Genomic DNA, 21,913 nt, shown 5'->3' on the forward strand with positions numbered 1-21,913 from the left:
GGTTACACTTGCAGTCGTCAGTATAGGTAGTATCTACATGGGAGCTCAGTTTTTCGAGCCTATAGTTGTCGATCAGCTGCGTAAGGATGGTAATTTAAGAAAAGACGTCGAAGTTCCTCAATTTGACGAGAATCAAGACGGTTCAAAAAATGCTGAGGATCTAAGAGCTAAACTAATGCAAATTCGTGAAAGAGAGTTACAAGAGGCGGGCCAGAAGGGCTCTAAATCTTAGGAGTATTCTTGTACTTTTTGCCATACTATTGAAATTTTTTTCGTCACTACGCAGTTGAAAAATTTCAGAGCTTATCTCATCTCATCCATCTCATCTTACCTTTGGAGAGAACTGTCAAAGATCTGTAAATTAAATAGGGCCTCATGGGTAAATCTAAGAAGAGATCAAGAGCATCTGCAGCTCGTTTGAATCCGTTAGCAGGAAGAACGGCCGCGAACAGAAGTCTGGTTAAGAAGCTAGATCCGCTTTTGTCGCAGTTGTCTAATGGTACTCCCAATGAAAAGGCAATGGCGTTAGCTTCCATCAGTGTCATATGTGAGGATCCTACAGCTAGATCTGAACTTTTAAGGCAGAAATTGGTCCATGTAGTGTTGTCACAATTAATCAATGATGAAAATACCGATATAGTTGTGGAATCGTTTGGATTACTGAGAAATCTGTCATTGGAGGAAGGTTATGACGTTTCTACCAATCTTTGGAGGTCAGGAATTTGGTCTAACATTGTAAAAGGATTCCAACAACTGCAGCAATCTTTGCCAAAATGTGAAGAGGCACCTTTGGAGAGTCGGAGAAGCTTGTTTGATTATGCAGATAATTTACTATCACTAGTGGTTGCATTAGCTAATGGATCTGATGCGATTTTGGCACAAGTTTTGAAAGAGGATAAATTACAAACGATCTTCCAAGTGATTCATTCTTTCTTACAATATGGTTTGGATAAATTACCATTGGTACTATTGAACACCATATTGGATCTGTTGTACGACTTTAGTAGTGAATCGTTTGAATTTATTGAATATGTTATGCAAGATCAAGAACTAGCGGCATTTGTACAAAACTTAGATCAATCTTCAAGGGGTAACGAATTGACTAAAGTACTTGTACAAGGTATTAGCTTACAATTTGCTGATATGGACATGAGTTACGAAAAGGCAGATTCCATCATTCATAACGTTTGTTCATCTGTACAGCATATCAATTGGCAAGAACTACAAGTCGATGTGGAACCATTAAATGATCAGGAAATGGTGAATCAAGAACCTAATCTTGTGGCTCAAAAGATTAAAGATTATACAAGTAAACGTTCAGCATCGTTAATGAAACTACAAAGTATAGAAATTGCTGTTGATCTTTTAACGGCCACCACAGAGATGGTAGCTTCGTTATATGAAGAAACTCAGAAAAAATTACCTGAGTCATTGTCAGAGACTTTAACCAAATTTATACCACCAATCCTAACAAATTTACAACCACATTTAACTTCACGTATTCTCATATCATGGAATAACTTACTTTGGTTGTACATTACGTTAGGTGTTAATTTTTTCCAACTGTCCGATGAATTGAGCTCTAACCTTTGGCAATTCATTAGTTCATTGCCTCAAGATGATCAAGTTGATATTCAGTTGGGTAAATGGAGTGTAGTTTGGGTTTTGTTAAAGACAATAGCATTGCAACAGGATTCAAATCACTGGTTAACTGGATTCCAATTGCAAAATAACGTTCAATTTGTTCAAAACGTAATTTCAGTGTACAACAAGTGGTTGGAAAGTAATAACGTCGAATTATGCGAAAAATTGATTGGAGTTTTAAGCACTTTAGCCAGCTTCCAAGGTCAAATTGAAATTAACAGAATTGTTGGTCAGTTCATTTTGGAACAGCTAGTTTCCGAACGTACTCCACCACTACTTTTAGTAGACTTGACTTCATCGCTTTTTGAAATATATGCAGATGCAAGTTTTGATTATGATGAGCCAGTCTACGTCAAAGATGGATTCCAATCGATTATCACATCAAAAGTTGTCCCACATCTAAGGCAAACCTTCAAGTTAGTTGATCGTAATAAGGATGCTTTGTTGAAGGAAAGATGTACAGAATGTTTCAACATTCTTGATAGTTTTATTCACTACAAGCAAAACGAAAGAGAATAATTTGTATAATACATAGATTAAAGAGACAAAAGATATAGATTTACATCATCATTTGGTGTACTGTTTAGCTTGAGTAGCAACCTTTTTATCGTAATCAGCTCTATTTCTTAAAAATGCCCTCCAAGCTGGTTCTTGAGCAGGTGAGTTTGGGTTGGGCGAATCCAAAAGATCTTGCACACCAAGGGCAATTTGCTTTAAAGTGATTGCAGGTCTCCAATCCTGATCTTCATTCAATATACTTAGACATACAGTACCACTTGGATAGATATTTGGATGATAGAATCCAGCCGGAAACTTGACTTTGGGTGGTTTAGATGGGTATTCATCAGGATATTCAATAGTGATCGGATAAACACCATCTTGCCAAATGGTACCTTCTTTCCCAGGTATACCAGCTTCCCATTTCTGCAGATTCATGGAACCATCTGCCTTCTTGCATGGTTTGGCATAAAATCCAAAGGGATGGTCTTTCCTCCACTTCTTTCTCTCCTCTTGTAAACGTTGTAGACAGAGACTGCTCATTACTGGGTGGGTCGTAATTAAACTGGTGGATTACTTGGTCTCTCAATGCACAAGAAGAGTTGTTTGTTTAGGGCGACGTTAGAAAGTAACAAGGTACATATAACACTGTTAAGTGAAGAGAAAAGTAAAGTGTTCAGTCAAGGATGAGTAAGAACGAGGAATCGTCGCAGTCCCTTGGTGATCAAGATTATGATGAACTAGACGACCTTCTAGATGAAGATCCAAGCAAATTGGAGGAAACACAAGAGGGTGAACAGTCCCATGAGATCAACGAAAAGAACAGCGGTGGAGATGAGGTAGCATCTGGGGAAGAAGGCAAGGATAATCAGAATGAAGATCCAGAAGTTAAACAAATGATTGCTGACCTGGAAGAGGAATTTGGCAAATTGATGAACCAGGATGGCCTGAACAAGGGTGATCGTGGTGCCGACGGTAAGCAACAAGAGAACTTTAAGCAAATACTGGAAATGTTGGATGAAGCATCTAAAGATACTCAGAAGGGTCCTGAATCTAGTCCAAACGCCTCTGCTAGAGAGTCCGGAGGTCCTACCGGATTTAAGAACGTAGTTTCCAAGACTTTAGAGAGACTGAAGGAAAATGGATCCAAAGTAGACCATAATATCGCACAAGAACAAGATCAGCAAGATGTATTCACACAGCTGCTCAACGAATTAACCAACGGTGAAGGTGCACCTGGCAGCAGCACAGGTGAAGAAGGCGTCGACGATGCCATCCTAGCGATTCTGAACCAAATGTCTTCGAAACAAGTACTATATGAACCTATGAGAGAGATGCATACAGAATTTGCCAAATGGCTGGATGCTAACGGAAGCAAGACGAATGAAGAGGATTTACAAAAGTATCATAGACAGTTCGAGCTTGTTGGACGGGTTGTTCAAGTATTCGAAAGACCGACGTATACAGACGACCATGACAGGCAAGAAGTTACCCAACTATTAGATCAATTAGAGCAGTTGGGTGATACCCCAGTAAGTAAGGCCCAGAACAATCAGGATCAAGATGAATTTGGTGCATTGGATCAAGAAATGGCACAAAACTGCAAGCAGCAATAGTGGCTAGAAATAGAAGTGCCGTTGACTGTTAAATTTTTTCCACCGTGATTTGCGGCGTCAATTATTTAGGCATTCGGTACTAATCTAAATCCCAATTCGGTTGACGTTTAATTGGGAATAGTTATGGCAAGGCACTTTCCGTATCGAGTTAGTTTGAGTATATGGCACTTTTGCTGGAATAATCACTCTCAAAACTGATCAGAGAATTCTTATAATATAATAATAACTCTCTTACGCTACAGTCTATAGTTGTACAGTAATATATACTCAAGAGTATCCTTCTAAGTACAGAGAAACCTACATATACTCTCACACACACATTCGTTATGCGTACTTCTACAGTTCTAGGTTCAATCGCTTTAGCAATCTTCAGCAACCAGGTTTTGGCCACACCACCAGCCTGTTTGTTGGCCTGTGTTGCTGAAGTTTCTAAAAATTCTAACAAGTGCAATGCATTGAATGAGATCGGTTGCATTTGTGGTGAGTCAAGCACTGTTCATGACTGTTTGAACAGCAAGTGCCCAAATGGTAACTCTGGTGAAGCTTGGAACAGTTTCCAAAGTTCTTGCCAGGGCAAATCGAGTGGTTCTTCCTCTTCTGCTGCTTCTTCCAGCACTTCTGCTCCTAGCTCTTCAAGCACTTCTTCCAAGGCTTCTTCTTCCTCTTCTCCATCCTCTTCAAGCACTTCTTCCAAGGCTGCTTCTTCTGGTACTAACGGTGGTGCTTCTTCCAAGGCTACTGAAGTTGCCTCTACCAAGGCTTCCAGCTCTCCTTCCTCCACCGCTGGTAGTGGTGCCACCCATGGTGGTAGCACTGTGGAAACACACGTTGTTACCTCCACTGGTGAAGCTGGTCCAGTCGCTCAAACCAACTACGTCACTAAGCACTCTACTGTGTTTGAAGGTGTTACCAATACATACACCGTTACCTCTACTGGTTCTCCAGTAACCAAGACTGTCCAAGGTGGTACCGTTTTGGAAACTACCACCTGTTCTACAACTTTGGGAAAGAGAGATGCTACCAAGACTGTTTCTAGTTCATCTTCAGGTGCTGCTAACGTCTTGCAAGTGGGTTCCGCCGCTATGGTTGCAGCTGCTGCCCTATTGATCTAATTGGGCTAAGAGAAAAATGGTCTTCTATTACACGTATATCTTCGTTTGTTTGTTAGCTTGTTAAGCTTCCGATTTTTGGTTCTTCATTATTATACACACATACATAAATACATATTTGTCTATGTTGTTGATACCCCTCTAAAAGATCATTGTCATTAACATTAGTATTGCGTACTTTCAGTATAGCTAGGTGGCGGCACATAAAGCGGGAGTGCTTCCTCTTGGTTCCTGCCGTTACGGTCAGCGAAGACTTGTATTGGATCCACTATAATTTCACTCTGTCTCTTGAAACCTACAATATCCCAATCGACCAACAATTGAAATGAGAAAATTCTCTTGATGGAACAACTTTTAAAACTGTAGAGACGATTACCACGATGTCTGTAGTCCTCTTCGTTAAATTTCAATTTTTTCAAATTTGGATGGTTTTTCAATCGTAGTTCACACTCCCATTTGCATTGATTAGGATTACTAGAACTAAATTGCACATATCGACCCCAAGAATTCTTTAAAACTGTTGATCTTTTCTCTAATGGAATTCTGTCCTCCGCCAATTTTAGGGATGATACGTTTTGATTAGCGACTCCCTGTGATAGATAAGTGACTGTTTCTAAAAGGTTTAATTGAACTCTGGTTGGAATTACTCTTAATCTGTCTATTAATGCTTTGTCGCCCATCATGACGATATAAATGTCATCGAATTTCCCACTACCACCTGCAAAAATTGGGTCTCCTCTAAATGTCCTTCTCAAATTTGGGCTTCTCGCCTCTAACCACATAACGCTATCATCATCAGGTAATCCAATTTTGTAAGTTGACCTATAGACTCTGACATCTGGCTTTTGAGTCATCACATCTACTAGTGGTGCATTTGTTGGGACAGTGGCTTTTTCAGTTTGTAATTTATTACTAGTTTTTTCCTCTTGTTCGCCATTAGAATTCTTGAAAGACTCTAGTACTTCTTTGGAAGGTTTATCATCTAGTTTAAAAGTTAAATCCTTGGATTGTGGTATGAATTCCACTAATTGAATTTCTGTCAAAACTTTTTCAAATGGTCTATACCAAGATTTGGGTTTACCCAATTCAATTTGTACTTCCACCATGTAAAGGATTTTGCCAAAGGAGTAGAAGAATAAATCTAAATTGTCGAATCTTAGCATGTTTTTCCAGTCGTTGTTAAAACTTGGCGGTAATCTAACGCGATCCTTATCTAAATAAGTCATGAGCCCCTTTGTATGACTGGAAAGGCACTTTGGTTTCTTTGGTACTTTAGGTAATTGAAATTCGTATTCATGAACACCTTCCTTCAATTGAAACGGTTTTAGATCACCTTCAATTGCACTTAAAACGTTCTCTGGTGGGAAAACTTTCTGGCCTATGTTAACCAAAGTATGTATAGTCTTTGCATCTTGCATTGGTGACATTAGTGCTGCTTGATTCCGCATCACAACTGGATCTATCTTGGTCATGGTTTCAATGAACCCCTTGAAGCTCACATTGATTTGCTTGATGGAAACAGGCTTACCAAAATCTACAGATACACTTCCTGATATGTGATCATGATTGCTGTAATACTGATTGTTCTTGGGTGGGTTCAGATAAAGCTTAATTTGAGGTGACATACTTATCCTATATTCGAGTACCAGCTTGAAAAGGGAAGTGCCACCATTATCAGGTTTCAGAAGGTAGATAAGAAGAATTAAAACGCTTTATTTGTTGAAGTTTGTATAACGGCCCTTTAAACAATCAAGTTTACCTTACCTTCGCTTCCACGACAATTGATGATGACAAAACTTTGCAATAGTAAAGACCTTTGATCCAGAACTCGCTGACGAATAATGAGATCCTTTACTAGTGGATTCAAGTCCTTTAGTACGCATAGCACTCAAAGTTTCTTCAAGAAATTTTACCAAGACGTTGTGGATGTAGCACCCAAGGAGTTCAAACTAGAAGAGTTGAAAAGACCTATCGGGCTAGCACAACCCCCTAGCAAGGCTACTGTTTACTCTAGAGGTAATTCTTTTAGAGATTTGTTTGATAGGGAGAAAACTAATAAGAGAAGTAAAGAATTGGGACTGGAATTCAGTAAATCTGGGATGTACGATATCCATATCTTTAGAAAAACCAATGGTAAACTGTTTACATCACCACCATCCTATTGGCGTTCTGACAAATCACTTTATTTTCCACATATTACTGGATTATCGTTAAAGGATGGCCAAGTGTCTTTGGAAGATACACTAAGAGGCAAGGTATCTGTGGTGAGACTATTTAGTAGTAAAGTTGGTGATGATCTTTGCAAACAGTATTTACAGAACGATGAATTGAAACTGAACTACTTGGAGCCCAGTGCCTCCCAATCGCTGCAATCGAAGGGAATCCAAACCGTCGACGTTAATTTTGTTGATAGTGGGATCAAATACGCGCTTATGAAGTTGTTCATAGGGCGTCTCAGATCTGCTGTACCGGCTTATCGTCACTCTCACTATTTGTTAGCCGATAGGGAACAATTGCCTTTCAACGTTAGAGAGACTTTGCAGATCAATAACGTTTATACAGGGTTTACGATCGTTGTAGATCCGGCACTCAAGATTAGATGGATGGCAAGTGGTAGTGCTACGACTGACGAATTTAAGACTTTGTGGAAGTGCGTGAAGAGAATTCGTGAGGAATCTTTCCATTGAATTGAATTTGAATAATATATTCTCCTGTAAATAATTGAACTCCTTTTATAAAGCTTATCTCAGCTCATCGCATGTAATCTCGGTCTTGATGAAAATTTCATGCAACCAGACCAACAGAAACGGTCTGATCCCATTTCTTAAGCCCAACGATGCTAGTTAGACCAATTAGGTGGGCTCATCAGGGAGCCTCGAAGGGACCCATGTCACCACACAGACTAATGTACGTGAAATGGGGGAAACCCGTTGGTAAATCACTGTTACTTAGTGTTGGAACTTTCTATTCGCTGTACTACTTAAGGGAGTACCTTGCAACAGACGAAAACAAGAAAAATTAACAAAAGTCATGTACGTAATGTATTATATTTTTTTAATCCACAGTTTGAATTTCGCTCTTTAATCTTTTCTCGACTGCTTCCAAGAATTCGTTGGTGGTAACCCAAGCGGATCTGTCGTTCTTACCACATGCGAAGGCCAAGTCCTTGGTCATAATACCATCTTTTTGAACAGTATCCAAAGTGGCAGATTCTAGCAAGTTGGCAAATTTGGTAACCTCTGGGGTGCTATCCAATTCACCTCTTTTAGCTAGACCTCTGGACCATGCAAAGATAGAAGCAATTGAATTGGTAGAGGTTTCCCTACCTTGTTGATGTTGTCTGTAATGTCTAGTGACGGTACCATGGGCAGCCTCTGATTCAAAAGTTTTACCATCAGGAGTAATCAAAACTGATGTCATTAAACCAAGAGAACCGAAACCTTGAGCCACGATATCAGATTGAACATCACCATCGTAATTCTTCAATGCCATGATAAATCCACCCTTAGACTTAACCATTTGGGCAACCATGTCATCGATTAGACGGTGTTCATAAAAGATACCGGCTTTTTCGAATTCAGCTTTGTATTGAGTGTCGTACAATTCTTGGAAAATATCCTTGAAACGACCGTCGTACTTCTTTAGAATTGTGTTCTTTGTGGACAGGTACAAGTTCAATTTCTTGTCAAGGGCTAATTTGAAAGAGGCATGACCGAATCCACGAATTGATTCATCAGTGTTGTACATGGCAAGTGCAACACCAGGACCCTTGTAATCATAGACTTCCAAAGTAGTTGGTTCAGATCCATCCTCTGGTCTGTGAACCAATTCCAATTTACCAGGCTTAGCAACTAAAGTATCGGTTGCCTTGTACTGATCAGCATGAGCGTGTCTACCGATAATAATTGGCTTTTCCCATCCTGGCACTAGTCTGGGAATTCTTGGGATAACAATTGGTTCTCTGAACACAGTACCACCAAGGATGTTTCTAATGGTACCATTTGGTGATTTCCACATTTTTTTCAAATTGTACTCCTTAACACGAGCTTCATCTGGAGTAATCGTGGCACACTTAACACCAACACCATACTTTTTGATTGCATTAGCAGCATCATGAGTAATTTGATCGCCTGTAGCATCACGAGAAGTGACTGAAAGATCGTAGTACTTCAAATCTACATCAACATAGGGCAATAACAATTTAGATTTAATCTTGTCCCAAATGATACGAGTCATCTCATCACCGTCTAATTCAACAATGGGATTCTTAACCTTAATCTTTGAGACCACCGATGTGGTGGAAAAGCATCTTCTGGCGAACATGGTCGATGGAATTACTTTTGCAGTATAACTGGTAACGTAAGGACCTCACCAAATGGTATAATACTTTTTTATATGACTATAACTGTGTCATACCCTTACTCATAAAAGTTGGTTCAACTCTCTTAATGAAGGGCAGAGAACGACGCCGGTACCGCTTTGGATATGCATCACTTTTCACGTAGAATGAAGAAATGACACACTAATAAAATAATTGAAATAATTAAAATAATAAATACTTTATATAATTTGAATATGTAGAAGAGTATACTCTAGAGTATTTGGGAGTACCGGGAAACTTTTTGGAAATATTTCCCATTTTTTTAGAAGAAAAAATTGAGAGAATTGAGTATTTTTATGATGTTTTAGGATTTTATATATAATGTTCATTAGGTTTAAATTTCATATATGAACTCAGTGTTTGGTATGGAGGATTTGAAGTCAATTTTAAGGCGGTTTATATCGTGTGTATTATGTATTTATCGAATCCTAGGGGTATTCTATTGACTGTTTAAACCTTTCATGTCTGATAGATCAATGTGTTCTTTTTTGTCAGTTAGCTCTCTATGTATTGGATGCCTTACTTGCAAAATGACCGAAATTTTCCTTTCCAGAGATAAACATTAATTTAATGAGAATAGTATATACTTAAAGTCGTAGTATCGCTAGGTGACAAGCGGTAAATACACACTGTAGATATAAAAAGAGGTCCATATATAAGTGCCATAAGAATTTACATACAACTACTCTGAATCACGTGATAGATAAATAAATAAAGAGTGGGATCACAAGCCCTTAGCTAACAGTTGGAAGCCCCATTTAAACCATGGTAGAAGGTCTCTTCTGGACACAATTGCACATCCGCGATTTCTACGCCTTCGGCGGCTAATATTATGATTTACATCACGTTCCACGAATATATCAGCGGCTAAATGAAAAGGGCGGCAACATCGATTCAATCTTTAACACTTTAAACCATCGTAATATAAGAGAAGAGTAGTAAGAAGCACAATGCCTCCTAGTCTCTTTGATCAGCAATTTGTGCACTGTGGTGTTTGCCACAGACAGTCTAGTCAAGAAGATCCACTCTACCTTACCTCGTGTGCTCATACTGTATGTTCTCAACATATGAATGTCAAAATCTGTCCCATCTGTCACATAAGTGATATCCTAGTAATTAAACTAGCCGAGTCCAAGCAATTACCAGATGAAATTAAAATGCTTTTCCAACCGATTCCGTCACTTCTGGAGAACCTTCATAACGTTTCACAATTCCAGATTACTGGTATGATTAATCAATGTCATTACTATCAAGATTTATGTGAGAAATTGAAGGAAAAATGTGCACGTCAGAGACAATTGCTCTTCCAAGCCAAACAAGAATTAGATTCTGTAGCGCATCTAAAGAGTAGAATTGCGGAATTAGAATCACAATTGCAATTACAATCTACCCCATCTACATCTGCTGTATTTAGTGGATTGAGGCCCAATCATAGAGCTCCCGATACTGTTGATCTTACGCTAGAGGATAACAAAGAAGAATCGTTTATTCGAAAGTTAAAGACTACCAATTCCTTAAGAAATAAAAGACATACGGTGGAGGTACCCAATTCTAACGACAGCAGTAATTCCTCTATTTCAAACATAATGGCAGAATCTACACAAGTGGATAAATTAACAGATCCATCAGAAATAACAAGCAAGAAAAGTTCAGATTTATCGCAGTTTTCCAACAACCTGCCCCATGCCCTTAACAAGCTACGAATAGTAAAGAGAAACCATACCCTCAACAATAATAGTAACGCTACTACTTCAAGGGGACACCAAGGTCTAGTGACTCACATGCGGAGTAGCAGCAGTAGTAATAGCGGTATGCGTGCTCAGACACAGACCAATTTACTCATGCGTAGAAACACCACATCCAGAGCTCCCATTGGTAATTCACAAGGGACCAATAACAACAAGTTTAGAAGGGTAAGATAGTAAGGTGAAATTTAATGGAAGTCTTGCAACGAAAGAGAAAGAAAAAAAAAGATAATAATAATAATAATAATAAAACTGATAATGATAAAGGTTTTTATTCTTCTATTTTCAATAAATATGACGTGATCAGCATAAAGGCTATTGAAAATCCAAGCATTGTATCCTTTGATTTTTAAATTTTGAATCTTGAATTGACCTTACCGCTTTTCCAATGTTGTGGTAGAATATGAAAGAAATTGAGCAAAGTGGGATAAACCGTTTAGATCAAACCCTGCTTCTTCTGTTGAACGAGACAGGCAATAAATGGAAATAGGAAACCTGCACCAAAGAAACCAAAGTGAACCCAACCGAATGGAATCTTTCTGTTCTTGACCTTAACTGGAATATTAGAGTACACACCTTCTTCAAAATGACTCTGCTTTCTAATGGTAGAAGAGAAAGCTCTTCTAGTGGAGAATCTAACCAACTGTTGTCTCAACATGACTGATGGATGGACACGATGCAATGGGACAATGGGGACCAACCGGGCTATGAAATGGGATCCAGAAATATGTTAATAGCTCTCTATTCTACTATTACTTTTACTATTGCAGCTTTTTTTTCTTCAAAATTTCGATGGGGGAAATGGCGAGAGGGACTCGGCTAGGAAAACAGGTGTGGTGTTCGGGCGAGATGTGCTTGGAATTGACAGAAAGCGCAAATTTGATTGGTTAAGTGAAGTGGGAATAGCCAGTAGACTGTCTGGGACGTGGGACTGTCGCCGTTGTAACGCTTAGCATCACTATAACGAAGCTTTCAAAGTAGCTTGGAGACAAATTACAGAGTTGATCTGATACAGGTAGTAACGTAACACACAACAGAAGAAGTACGCTTGAGAAATGTCCGCCATTGCACCAATTCAAGGTACCCTAAGGAAGAGAATCATCTCCGATATTGCTACTGGATTTGCCCTAGGTGGTGTTATGGGCAGTTACTGGTGGTGGGGATACCACAAAGGAATTATTGGTAAACGTGAAGCCTTTTATGCCCAATTAGCTGAACAGAAGAAATCTGAAGCTGTTGGTGCTGAAGATGAGAATTAAGAATCAGGCTTAGACTAGACGGATTACGATAGTACATGAGAATGCGAAAAGCGCAATAGTAACAACAATAATATATTCAAGCTGTGGTGGTTATGGTCCAGTGCAAAGCATTTTGCCATATTTATTAAGTAGTAGAAGAAAAAAAGTGACAAAGAAAAAAAAAAATTATTTGATATTTATTCATTATTATTACCATTACTATTGTTATTGTGATTTAACATTTGAATCGAGTGAAGCGGTTACCGTTGGTTATACCATCACTCACAATGATAAATCGTTTATGTATCTCCTTTTGACGTAACTTGTCTTGTAAAAATTTCAGTGTAGCCATTTCACCCATGGTAATACCACCGATAAATACCAATATTACGATATCAGATGTACCAGCTTCAGGTTGGCCAACGGCTACTCTTTTCTTGTTCTTACGTAGCGGTAACATCCATGATTCCGCGTGGACTAGATTTGAATCACCGTAAATTTGTCCCACTAATTCTTCAGCCTTAAAAACGTTGGGTGGCCTTGAAATGATAAATGGTTGTTGGGAGTTGTAATTCTTGCTCATCACAGATCTATCATATACCAATTGTATCAATCTTGTTGTTAAGGGAACCAGACCGCAGTAGGCAAATGAAGGTTCCTCCTTATTAGCATCTTCTGTACGCGGTAGTGTGTCTAACCAAACGGAAATATTACGATATTCTTTCCTCCAAGTTGTACAATTCGTAGTGGATAAAAGTGATTTACTAGTGAAAAGTCCCCTATTGGTTAGCCTTTCCAGTTGGAAAACGATATTTAAACCGTACGCATCTACCAATTCCTGTTTAATAAATTCGTAATCCTTATCTCTAAGTCCATTTCTACAGAGTGACAAAACACACGCAAGTCTTAATACTGTATTCATCGGTAATTGGTTCTCATAGATAAGGTCTAAAATGCTATCGACGCTTCCCCTGTTGTCCAGCACCAAAGAGAGCATATTCTGTTCCAATTCAAGAATCCTATTGAATTGAGATTCCTGTTCATTCTCCACTTGTTTTAGAATATCCGCCGATAGATCAATGTGCTTATTGATTAATTTACGATTTTCTTGTAATTCAGGTATAGCATCCACAAATTGTTTTAATTCACCTAGATTATCAGTCCTTGGTCTTGATGAATACTGATCATCAGAATTTCTTGCCATTGTATTTAACTTAGCACCTAAATCGCCGAAATTCAGAAACTTTAAGTCCTCCCAAATGTCATCATCAGTATATTTTAATGATAATTCTTTCTTACTTTTTGTCTTTGCACCTGGTGTGAATTCGTAAAGATCATCAATTAATCCAGCATATGTAAGTTGGGTCAAAAGTGGTGTCAATGGATCCATATCTCTTTCCATGACGACTAAATCAGTCTCCAATCCACTATATTTATCACCATACAGAGTCTCTTTAATGAACAATTTTTCACCATTTTCTTCCGTTTCAACCCTTTGTCGTAAGGACTGCAGAAATCTTTTGGATTCCTTCCCAAATGATACAGCATGAGTTACATTCGTCTGTGTATGCTTCAACAGACTCTCCAGACAATTAACCATATTATCCATAAGAATACCTCTTGTTGCAGTTTGCATGAAATTTTCACTGGGTGCATACATATTTTCCTCATCACTGTTGTATAATACATGTGCAATAAGAACATCATTATCTAATTGTGGGAAAGGTAACATATTCCATCCAATGAGTTTAATCCTACTTGAAGTCTCCAATTGTGATTCTATGTAATGCGGAATTCTTGCATCACTGATTGTTAAATTATCCTTAACCAAACTGTTTCCCGCTTGGGTTTCCCAAGTACAAAATACAATATTCATCACTGGCAAATCTAACGATTGGGCAACATGTTTTAGAGGTTCTGGAAGGGCAAAATCTAACCTCACATCTACGACAAAAATCAAGTCCATACCAGGGAAAGTGCTCAAAATTTCTGACACTTCACCCTTGAGTTGCTCACTTATCAGAACGATTTTCCTAGCAGGTGTCGATTCAGTCAATTGACTAAATGTAAAGAGTGCATTGATGATTGGAAGGACTTCAGGTTGAACCACTAATATCTGTTCATTGCTCGAGATTCCATTTAGAATTTGGAAAAAAGATTTGCACAAAATCCTTGGAAACTTTCTAGTATTCCAATTAGAGCTCATAGATCAAATAATCGACAAACTTCAGCGCCTAATAGTGCTCTTGTAGGTGGTATAAGCCAATGGTCTAGTGTTCCCGTAAATAATAGACTTCAATATTCGGACAAGGAGTCCTTTCTACCAATCTCGGACAAAGTCTGTCGCGCGTCAGTAAATAATTATAACTCATAATAATAATAATAATAATAACAATAATAATTTTACAATATTTAAAGGAAAAGTAAAGTCTATACTGCGATACCACTTCTGGAAGCAAAATCCTCGTAGTAAGCTAGCATTTCAGGAGTTATTATTCTAGATATACCAGAAAGAGCCTTCTCGAAGTGACGAGATTCTACTTTGTTGGCTTCCACATCTTCCATAATGGCAGCCAGCCCTGCTTCTTGACATAACAGTACTATTTCTGCACCGGAGCAACCATCCGTATGTTCTGCAAGTTTTTCCAAATTGTAATCTGGCTGCGAGTCAATACTGAATTTACTGGTGCATTTTTTTAAAATTTGCAATCTCGCAGAATAATCTGGCGGCCCCACATAGATGTGCCTATCTAATCTCCCAGGTCTCAACAGGGCGGAATCAATTTCATCCGGTCTATTAGTAGCTGCAACAATTACTACACCTTTCAGTTCCTCTACACCATCAATTTCGTTCAGTAGAGAAGTTAAGACGTTACTAGCTGCAGTTGTGGATGAACCCCCATCATCACGGCTGGAAGAAATGGCATCAATCTCATCGAAGAAAATTATACTAGGTGCAGCAGAACGAGCCTTGTGAAAAATTTCTCTTATAGCCCTTTCGGATTCACCGACGTATTTGCTGAAGATTTCAGGACCTTTTACTGCTAGGAAATTGACACCTGATTCTGTCGCCAATGCTTTGGCGGTCAAAGTTTTGGAACAACCAGGAGGACCATAAAGTAGAACACCTTTAGGAGCTGAAACTCCAAGACGAGCAAATGTCTCCGATGCCTCTAATGGCAGTTGAATCATCTCTTTCATCTTGCGCTTTAGAACATCTTGTCCGCCAATATCAGTCCAATAAACTTTGGGCATTTCCAAAAAGATTTCCCTCATAGCACTCGGTCTTATCTCTAGCATGGCATTATCCAAATCCTCCCTTGACACCTTAAGCAGAGATTCATCGATCTTATCATCATCGCCTAAGACTCTCTGGATTGTCTTCATGACAGATTCTCTGCAAAGAGCAGTAAGATCAGCACCCACATACCCATGTGTCTTTGCAGCAACCTCTTTAATATCTTCCGCCGAAAGGCTATGCTTCTCCGATGACATCCTTTCAAATTGTTTCATTAAAATGTCAATTCGTTCTTCGACATCAGGAATGGCAATTTCCACTTCTTGATCAAAACGACCGGGTCTTCTCAATGCAGGATCAATGTTATTGGGTCTATTTGTTGCCGCCACAACAACTAATCTACCGGCGGCTCCCATCCCATCCATCAGGGTCAATAGCGTAGCTACCACTCTGCTTTCAACTTCACCTGAGTCATCACTTGCACGATTGGGGGCAATTGAATCTATTTCATCAATGAAAATGATTGATGGCTGATACAACTTAGCTTCATCAAATATTTCTCTCAAAGTGGCTTCAGTCTCACCCAAATATTTGGAAACGATCGAGGGACCATTGATAGTCAAAATATGCGCATCTGTAGTGTTGGCTACACATCTTAAAAGCATAGTCTTACCGGTACCGGGTGGACCATGCAGCAGGATACCCCTTGGAGGAGCAACTCCAAATTCACTGAATAACTTAGGTTTGTGGAGCGGCAAATGAATAGCATTTTTCAGAACTTCAATCTCTTTAGCCAGACCACCAACTGAGTCATAACCAATAGAGTGTGAAAGATTAAATCTCGAGCTAGGCTTAGACGCCTTAGTAAACTCAACCTTTGTTGATCCTCTACGAAATATGACGGGTGGTGATAGATAAGGAGAACTATCCTCCACAGTTGTCGTTGAATCTTGGTTCAAATCACACTTCGAAACATCTGGTAGGGTCATATCCTGTACATCTACAACAACCATATTCCAATGATCGACATTAAAAACGACACCTGGCATGATTATCCCACAATCATTCAAAATGCGTTCAACCGCCTTGCGAATCTCATTATCATCAATCTCTATACCTTGCACACACCCTACAGTAACCTTGGTAGCATATGGTGGTTGATCTTGAACCTTATTGATCTCCAAACGGTCACCAAAGAGAATATTACCCACGGATCTCATGGTAGATGAAAGCATTACAACGTTAATCGGATGTGATAACTCATCTCCTGGCTTAGCAAGTACGACAACACCACTGGAGCCTAACTTCGATAAAATGCACATGGATCCAGGATTAATCCCAAGCTCTTTCATCACATCAGGATGTATTATAACTGTAGAAGCATCTTTATAATTGTTCAACTTTGCAGGTAGAGGTCTGGCTACATATGCACTAGGAAGCTTAAACTTAGACTTCACAACACCATCAGAAGATGGACCAGCCGATGGTTTCTTCTTCGAACCGTTAGCAGCAGTTTTAGAAGCCATTGCCAAAGGATTTCTCTCGATTTTGATAAATTACTGATGATTTTAAAGTAAGCGATGAGCTTAAAGAAGATTCACTATCTGAAATTTTTCAATGCTCACTACAAAATACGCATAATATCAACTTAATAAGGACCTAGAAGCACCATTATATCCCCCCCTGAGCAAGATTATCGATGCTCAAACCATGTCAATCTTTTTTACAGAGTTTAAAGACACCTATTCGCTGCTATCTTCGTAGTTTCTCGAGTACAATCCATCTCAGGAGAATTATTACTCTAAGAACGTTTGAAAAGGTACCAGATACAGTTAGACCTGAATTATTGATAAGACACAAGGATGAAAATCTCGAACGAATAGCTAGCCTAAGTCAAATTTTGGAATTAGACGAATATGGTATAAAGATTGCTGATGAATCAGAATTGACTAAATGCCTTTATCCAACGAAATATACAAGAATTGAACTCCCTAACGGTATTTCCTATAGTAATCATCAATTAGAAATTTTGGGGAGAAAATTGCTTTATTTACAGGTGTACCAAGCTTATTTGAGCCTATTCAAAAGGTCAGATAGTGATATCTGCGATTACGATTTCAATTATTACTCCAAAATGGACAACATGAGCAGGGCCAAGCGAAACCCTTCTAGTGTAATTCATCGTCATCTTAAACATATTAAGTTAAGTAGACTTGCCAGGCTCCCGATACCGAATAATCAAGTTCCATTGAGGATACAGTTTTCTTATGATCAAAAGAGTTTTAACGCCATCATCGGTTATATCTCAATGACCCACGAGGATCACATTGTGAACAGGTTCTTGAATAAAGTGATAGCAGAAAGATTAATCAAGACAGTTCTACTTCGATGAAATACATGTAAATATGTTTTATCATTATCATTAATATTAACGTTAATATTTAATACTGGTCTTAATTTAATTAAATTACAAGTAAAGAGAAGCTGCAAAGACGATATCTCTTTTAATCAGTTCCTGAGCTTGACTCATCTTCATATGTAAATTAGAGTTACCAATGATAATAGATGCAGTTTTTACTTGACGACAAATTTCGTCCAACCAAGTAATCACCCTGACCACTGTACCTTCAGCTTCAACACTTATTTCCATAATTTCTTTGAAAGAAAGACCACGGGCCCATTCATAAACTACATTCATCATGGCAAATCTTTTTTTATCCAGAAATTCTGCCTCCTCTTGAGTCAAAGGTATCTGGTGATTGACGACCACTTCGAGCATATGGCTATAGATTTCTTCGATTCTCTTTTTACCTCTTGCTAACCTTGGAGTTGCTACTGGTGGTTCCTCTTCCCTAGTACGTCCTTCATAGACAAAAGACGATAGTAGAGCAACGATCTCCTCAGGTTCAAAATCACCAAGGAAGTTATCTAAAATCAATTCTGTAATGACCAATTCGTAACCTGAGTTAATTTCACAAGCAACTCTTCCCTTCAAAGAAACGTTATGGTTTTGATCGATGAAGCCAGCGTCTTTCAAGACGGCTAATCTCTTTTCATAATCAGGCAATAGATTTAGATTCTGATCAGACATTAAGTGATACAACTCCTTGATATCTCTTTCAATCATGAAAGCCTTATATTTGGGCACAAAGTGCTCGGCTAAATTGGGGCAGCTCAAGGCTTGGTATGTGGAGATTTCCTTTTGAATATTATTCCTTTCTAAAACGTATTGATGAACTTTCAAACTACCCTGTTTCTCAGAAGTACTTTCTCTAAATTTTTGAGCGATCTTTAATATGATTCTAACTTCTTCATCAAACATCTTCAAAGCCTCAGGTTGTTTCTTCATCAAATCGGTAAAGGACACTTTAATGGAATATGCAGTAGTTAATTCGATGGAAGTTATAGGTATTTCTTCCATGAAAAACTCAACAGTCTTGAATGTACTGAAATTTCTCTTGGTATATGAGCTCAAGTTAACCATGTAAGGCAAATGATTAGGTTCGCCAGATTCCAAAGTGTTGGGTTCAGTAAACGTCATCACGATCACAGATGATTTCTTCATGTGAATACGGAATACAAATCCTAATTTCAAATTATCATTCTCATCTCTAAACAGTAGAAGACGACCCATTCTCAACACTTGATAGACCTTATCAGTCTTCACCAATTCCTCCATCATATGAGCAGTGCACTCTTTCAATTTAATAGCGGAATTGAGGAATTGATCTATATCTTTCTTACAATATTCACAATCGTCATAAGTCCTAACATCTTGCAACTTCTGCTGTAACTCCTTTATCTTTTGCTCGTGCTCTGGCAACAAGGTTTGTTTAGAGTTTTCACTGAATGAGTATTTAATCATTTCCTCCACTTTTAAGGCCTCAATTCTCAACAAGTTTAGAATCATATTGTATGTCAATCTAAACTGCGATTCCAATTTGGTAGGGACACCCATGGTCACTTCTTTAAAAGACGCCACTGGTAGTGGATCGGTATAAGTCATTACGATCACGGTACCTGTTTTATCTAAACCTCTACGACCTGCTCTTCCTGCCATTTGGGTAAACTCACCGGGGTTCAAGAATCTCAACCCTTGACCATCGTGCTTTTCTATTTCACTGAACACGACGGTTCTAGTAGGCAAGTTTAGACCCATGGCAAAAGTTTCTGTAGCAAAGAGAACTCTGATTAGACCCTTAGCGAAGACCATTTCAATTAATTCCTTAACAATAGGAAGCAGCCCACCATGATGGACAGCGATACCACGTTCCAACAAGGATCTAATTTTGATAATTTGTGGAAGTTCTCTATCCTCCTTCCTCAATCTCGTAACCGATTTCTCGATGAACATGTGAATTTGAGATCTCTCTCTACCATTACAAAAATTGACACCTTCGAGCCAATCTGCATATTCTTCACATCTCTTCTTACTAAAGACAAAGACGACTGCTGGTAATAAATCCTTGGATCTCAGATGATTAACCAGCTCTGGCCAAGTCTTTTTATTAGGACCGGATTTCTTGAAAAATTTACTCTTGTTGGATCCTACGGCTCCCGCACCACGGAAACCACCACGAGCGGAACCACCACGGCCACCACGGCCACCACGAGCGCTGCCTCCTCTACTAGCTGCTGAAGAGCCAGTCCCGTTCTCCTTACTGCCAGGTTTCCCATCTAATAATTCCTTGTGCTTCTTGAAATTTGCCTCTAGAAACTGTTTATTAGAATTTATCACGGGTATCATCTCATTTTTAGCCCAAACGTTGATTTCAAGTGGTACAGGTCTCTTTGGAGTTGAAATGACGTAAATGTTTTTTTGCTTTGTTCTACCAATCCAGTTGGCAAATTCGTAAGTATTGGGCACAGTAGCAGAAAGAAGGATAAATTTAACGTGTTGAGGTAACATGATGATGACTTCTTCCCAAACAACTCCACGATCTTGGTCATTGACATAATGAACTTCATCAAAGATGACAAACTCCACATCACGGATCAAATCTGCACCTCTATAAAGCATAGATCTTAAAATTTCTGTAGTCATAATAAGACAACCAGCTTCGGGATTGATTTGCACATCACCAGTAATCAAACCTACACCGACATCTTCAAAAGTTTCTCTAAAATCTCTAAATTTTTGATTGGATAAAGCTTTTATCGGGGAAGTGTAGATGGTCTTTGTCATATTCCTCTTTGCCATGGCAATTGCGTATTCCGCCACTACAGTTTTACCTGCTGAAGTATGTGCCGCCACAAACACAGAATCTCCTTGTTCTAAGTGATAGACAGCTTCTTTTTGAAAAGTATCCAGTTCAAAAGGCCACGTTCTCGCAGGATTGGGGATTAACTCCTCAAAATTATCAATCTTATGATGCAAATCAACTACATGGGCCCATTCTTTAGGTCTTAGTGTACCCTTAGAGTTAACCACATTACGTGCAAAATCAATACCCATCGGTAATAACTCATCGATATCTTCGGCAGCTCTACTATCATCATTAGGAATATCGGCTTCTTCTCCTAAGATCTCCCTTGTGGTTTTCTCCTCTACACTATCTTCTAAACCTCTTTGCTGTTCCTCGACTTCTTGTTGTACCTCCAATTCGTTATCTTCTTGATCCAATTCTTGTAATTCATCAACTCTATCTTGGTTATCAGGAGTGGTAAATGCATTAGAAGGTTCGATGCCTCGATCAAAGCCACGAGGTACATCGAAAAGACCTTGATCGTCCTTATGCAACATTTTGGTAGAAGCCGCCACGCTAGACATTCCTTGTGTAGTCTGAACTGCTGTCATGGAAACACCACCAGGCATAAAGGGTAGTTGAGCAGTCGAGCCCCTCACGGAATTACTATGAGTATCAATGCCTCTATTCAGCGATAAGGAATTGGCAGCATTAGCATTGGCGACTTCTTTGAGATCCACTTCCTCTTCATACGATGACACATGACCATCGATACCTTTCCTTCTCAAATGGAAAGAAGTTCTATTGATAGGTTCAGGAATTGTTAAGAAATCTTTGTAGTCTGTATCTCTACTCTGTGGAAATTGTTGTACCTGATCTAATAGACTCCATGGCAAAACGTTGGTTGGTTGAAGAAACCTCTCCCTAACGCCATCGTCAGTGTGGACCGGTTCGATTTGACTCAATTTATCCTCGAAAAGTTCGACGTCTTCTTGTGTAGCCTCTCTAAGGGCATCATAAAGATTTGCAATAGAAACACCCATTCGAATTAGTCGACTAGCTATCACCAATGCTTAACAGAGGTCTATAACCAAGGTTTAATACTCGTCTTACTCAATCAATACCTTGAATCTTAATTGAAAAGTTGTGTCACACTACGTATGGAGTGATATTAAATCCCATAGGTGATTTACACTAATTAATATGTATATACGATAGTGATTGTAATATTGATAGTAATAGTATTAATAGTAGTAGT

The 21,913-nt window shown here is 38.8% G+C and overlaps 14 protein-coding genes across 14 annotated transcripts; 7 read left to right on the forward strand and 7 right to left on the reverse strand.

Annotated features, from left to right (window-relative positions):
• Positions 1-375: 375 nt before the first annotated feature.
• On the forward strand, positions 376-2,163 carry SYO1 (Syo1p; the record flags this gene model as incomplete). The annotated part of the gene is made up of 1 exon (XM_002495435.1): positions 376-2,163. The coding sequence occupies one exon, from the start codon at positions 376-378 to the stop codon at positions 2,161-2,163; it is 1,788 nt and encodes a 595-aa protein (XP_002495480.1).
• Positions 2,164-2,211: 48 nt separating this feature from the next.
• On the reverse strand, positions 2,212-2,685 carry UBC9 (E2 SUMO-conjugating protein UBC9; the record flags this gene model as incomplete). The annotated part of the gene is made up of 1 exon (XM_002495436.1): positions 2,212-2,685. One exon carries the CDS (start codon positions 2,683-2,685, stop codon positions 2,212-2,214), a length of 474 nt encoding a protein of 157 aa, XP_002495481.1.
• Positions 2,686-2,828: 143 nt separating this feature from the next.
• Positions 2,829-3,758, forward strand: PEX19 (Pex19p; the record flags this gene model as incomplete). Its single annotated transcript, XM_002495437.1, has 1 exon — positions 2,829-3,758. One exon carries the CDS (start codon positions 2,829-2,831, stop codon positions 3,756-3,758), a length of 930 nt encoding a protein of 309 aa, XP_002495482.1.
• A 326-nt stretch (positions 3,759-4,084) lies between these two features.
• Positions 4,085-4,870, forward strand: CCW14 (Ccw14p; the record flags this gene model as incomplete). The annotated part of the gene is made up of 1 exon (XM_002495438.1): positions 4,085-4,870. The coding sequence occupies one exon, from the start codon at positions 4,085-4,087 to the stop codon at positions 4,868-4,870; it is 786 nt and encodes a 261-aa protein (XP_002495483.1).
• A 161-nt stretch (positions 4,871-5,031) lies between these two features.
• Positions 5,032-6,492, reverse strand: ART10 (Art10p; the record flags this gene model as incomplete). Its single annotated transcript, XM_002495439.1, has 1 exon — positions 5,032-6,492. One exon carries the CDS (start codon positions 6,490-6,492, stop codon positions 5,032-5,034), a length of 1,461 nt encoding a protein of 486 aa, XP_002495484.1.
• A 216-nt stretch (positions 6,493-6,708) lies between these two features.
• ATP10 (Atp10p) lies at positions 6,709-7,554 on the forward strand (the record flags this gene model as incomplete). Its single annotated transcript, XM_002495440.1, has 1 exon — positions 6,709-7,554. One exon carries the CDS (start codon positions 6,709-6,711, stop codon positions 7,552-7,554), a length of 846 nt encoding a protein of 281 aa, XP_002495485.1.
• Positions 7,555-7,921: 367 nt separating this feature from the next.
• IDP1 (isocitrate dehydrogenase (NADP(+)) IDP1) lies at positions 7,922-9,190 on the reverse strand (the record flags this gene model as incomplete). Its single annotated transcript, XM_002495441.1, has 1 exon — positions 7,922-9,190. The coding sequence occupies one exon, from the start codon at positions 9,188-9,190 to the stop codon at positions 7,922-7,924; it is 1,269 nt and encodes a 422-aa protein (XP_002495486.1).
• Positions 9,191-10,198: 1,008 nt separating this feature from the next.
• On the forward strand, positions 10,199-11,170 carry CST9 (SUMO ligase CST9; the record flags this gene model as incomplete). The annotated part of the gene is made up of 1 exon (XM_002495442.1): positions 10,199-11,170. One exon carries the CDS (start codon positions 10,199-10,201, stop codon positions 11,168-11,170), a length of 972 nt encoding a protein of 323 aa, XP_002495487.1.
• Positions 11,171-11,429: 259 nt separating this feature from the next.
• Positions 11,430-11,651, reverse strand: COX8 (cytochrome c oxidase subunit VIII; the record flags this gene model as incomplete). The annotated part of the gene is made up of 1 exon (XM_002495443.1): positions 11,430-11,651. One exon carries the CDS (start codon positions 11,649-11,651, stop codon positions 11,430-11,432), a length of 222 nt encoding a protein of 73 aa, XP_002495488.1.
• Positions 11,652-12,048: 397 nt separating this feature from the next.
• On the forward strand, positions 12,049-12,252 carry COX9 (cytochrome c oxidase subunit VIIa; the record flags this gene model as incomplete). The annotated part of the gene is made up of 1 exon (XM_002495444.1): positions 12,049-12,252. The coding sequence occupies one exon, from the start codon at positions 12,049-12,051 to the stop codon at positions 12,250-12,252; it is 204 nt and encodes a 67-aa protein (XP_002495489.1).
• A 214-nt stretch (positions 12,253-12,466) lies between these two features.
• Positions 12,467-14,437, reverse strand: VPS33 (tethering complex ATP-binding subunit VPS33; the record flags this gene model as incomplete). Its single annotated transcript, XM_002495445.1, has 1 exon — positions 12,467-14,437. The coding sequence occupies one exon, from the start codon at positions 14,435-14,437 to the stop codon at positions 12,467-12,469; it is 1,971 nt and encodes a 656-aa protein (XP_002495490.1).
• A 224-nt stretch (positions 14,438-14,661) lies between these two features.
• Positions 14,662-16,995, reverse strand: AFG2 (AAA family ATPase AFG2; the record flags this gene model as incomplete). The annotated part of the gene is made up of 1 exon (XM_002495446.1): positions 14,662-16,995. One exon carries the CDS (start codon positions 16,993-16,995, stop codon positions 14,662-14,664), a length of 2,334 nt encoding a protein of 777 aa, XP_002495491.1.
• A 173-nt stretch (positions 16,996-17,168) lies between these two features.
• ZYRO0B12628g (uncharacterized protein) lies at positions 17,169-17,861 on the forward strand (the record flags this gene model as incomplete). The annotated part of the gene is made up of 1 exon (XM_002495447.1): positions 17,169-17,861. The coding sequence occupies one exon, from the start codon at positions 17,169-17,171 to the stop codon at positions 17,859-17,861; it is 693 nt and encodes a 230-aa protein (XP_002495492.1).
• Positions 17,862-17,936: 75 nt separating this feature from the next.
• SKI2 (SKI complex RNA helicase subunit SKI2) lies at positions 17,937-21,698 on the reverse strand (the record flags this gene model as incomplete). Its single annotated transcript, XM_002495448.1, has 1 exon — positions 17,937-21,698. The coding sequence occupies one exon, from the start codon at positions 21,696-21,698 to the stop codon at positions 17,937-17,939; it is 3,762 nt and encodes a 1,253-aa protein (XP_002495493.1).
• Positions 21,699-21,913: the final 215 nt, after the last annotated feature.

This window comes from Zygosaccharomyces rouxii (genome assembly GCF_000026365.1).
Source record: "Zygosaccharomyces rouxii strain CBS732 chromosome B complete sequence".
Taxonomy (NCBI): domain Eukaryota; kingdom Fungi; phylum Ascomycota; class Saccharomycetes; order Saccharomycetales; family Saccharomycetaceae; genus Zygosaccharomyces; species Zygosaccharomyces rouxii.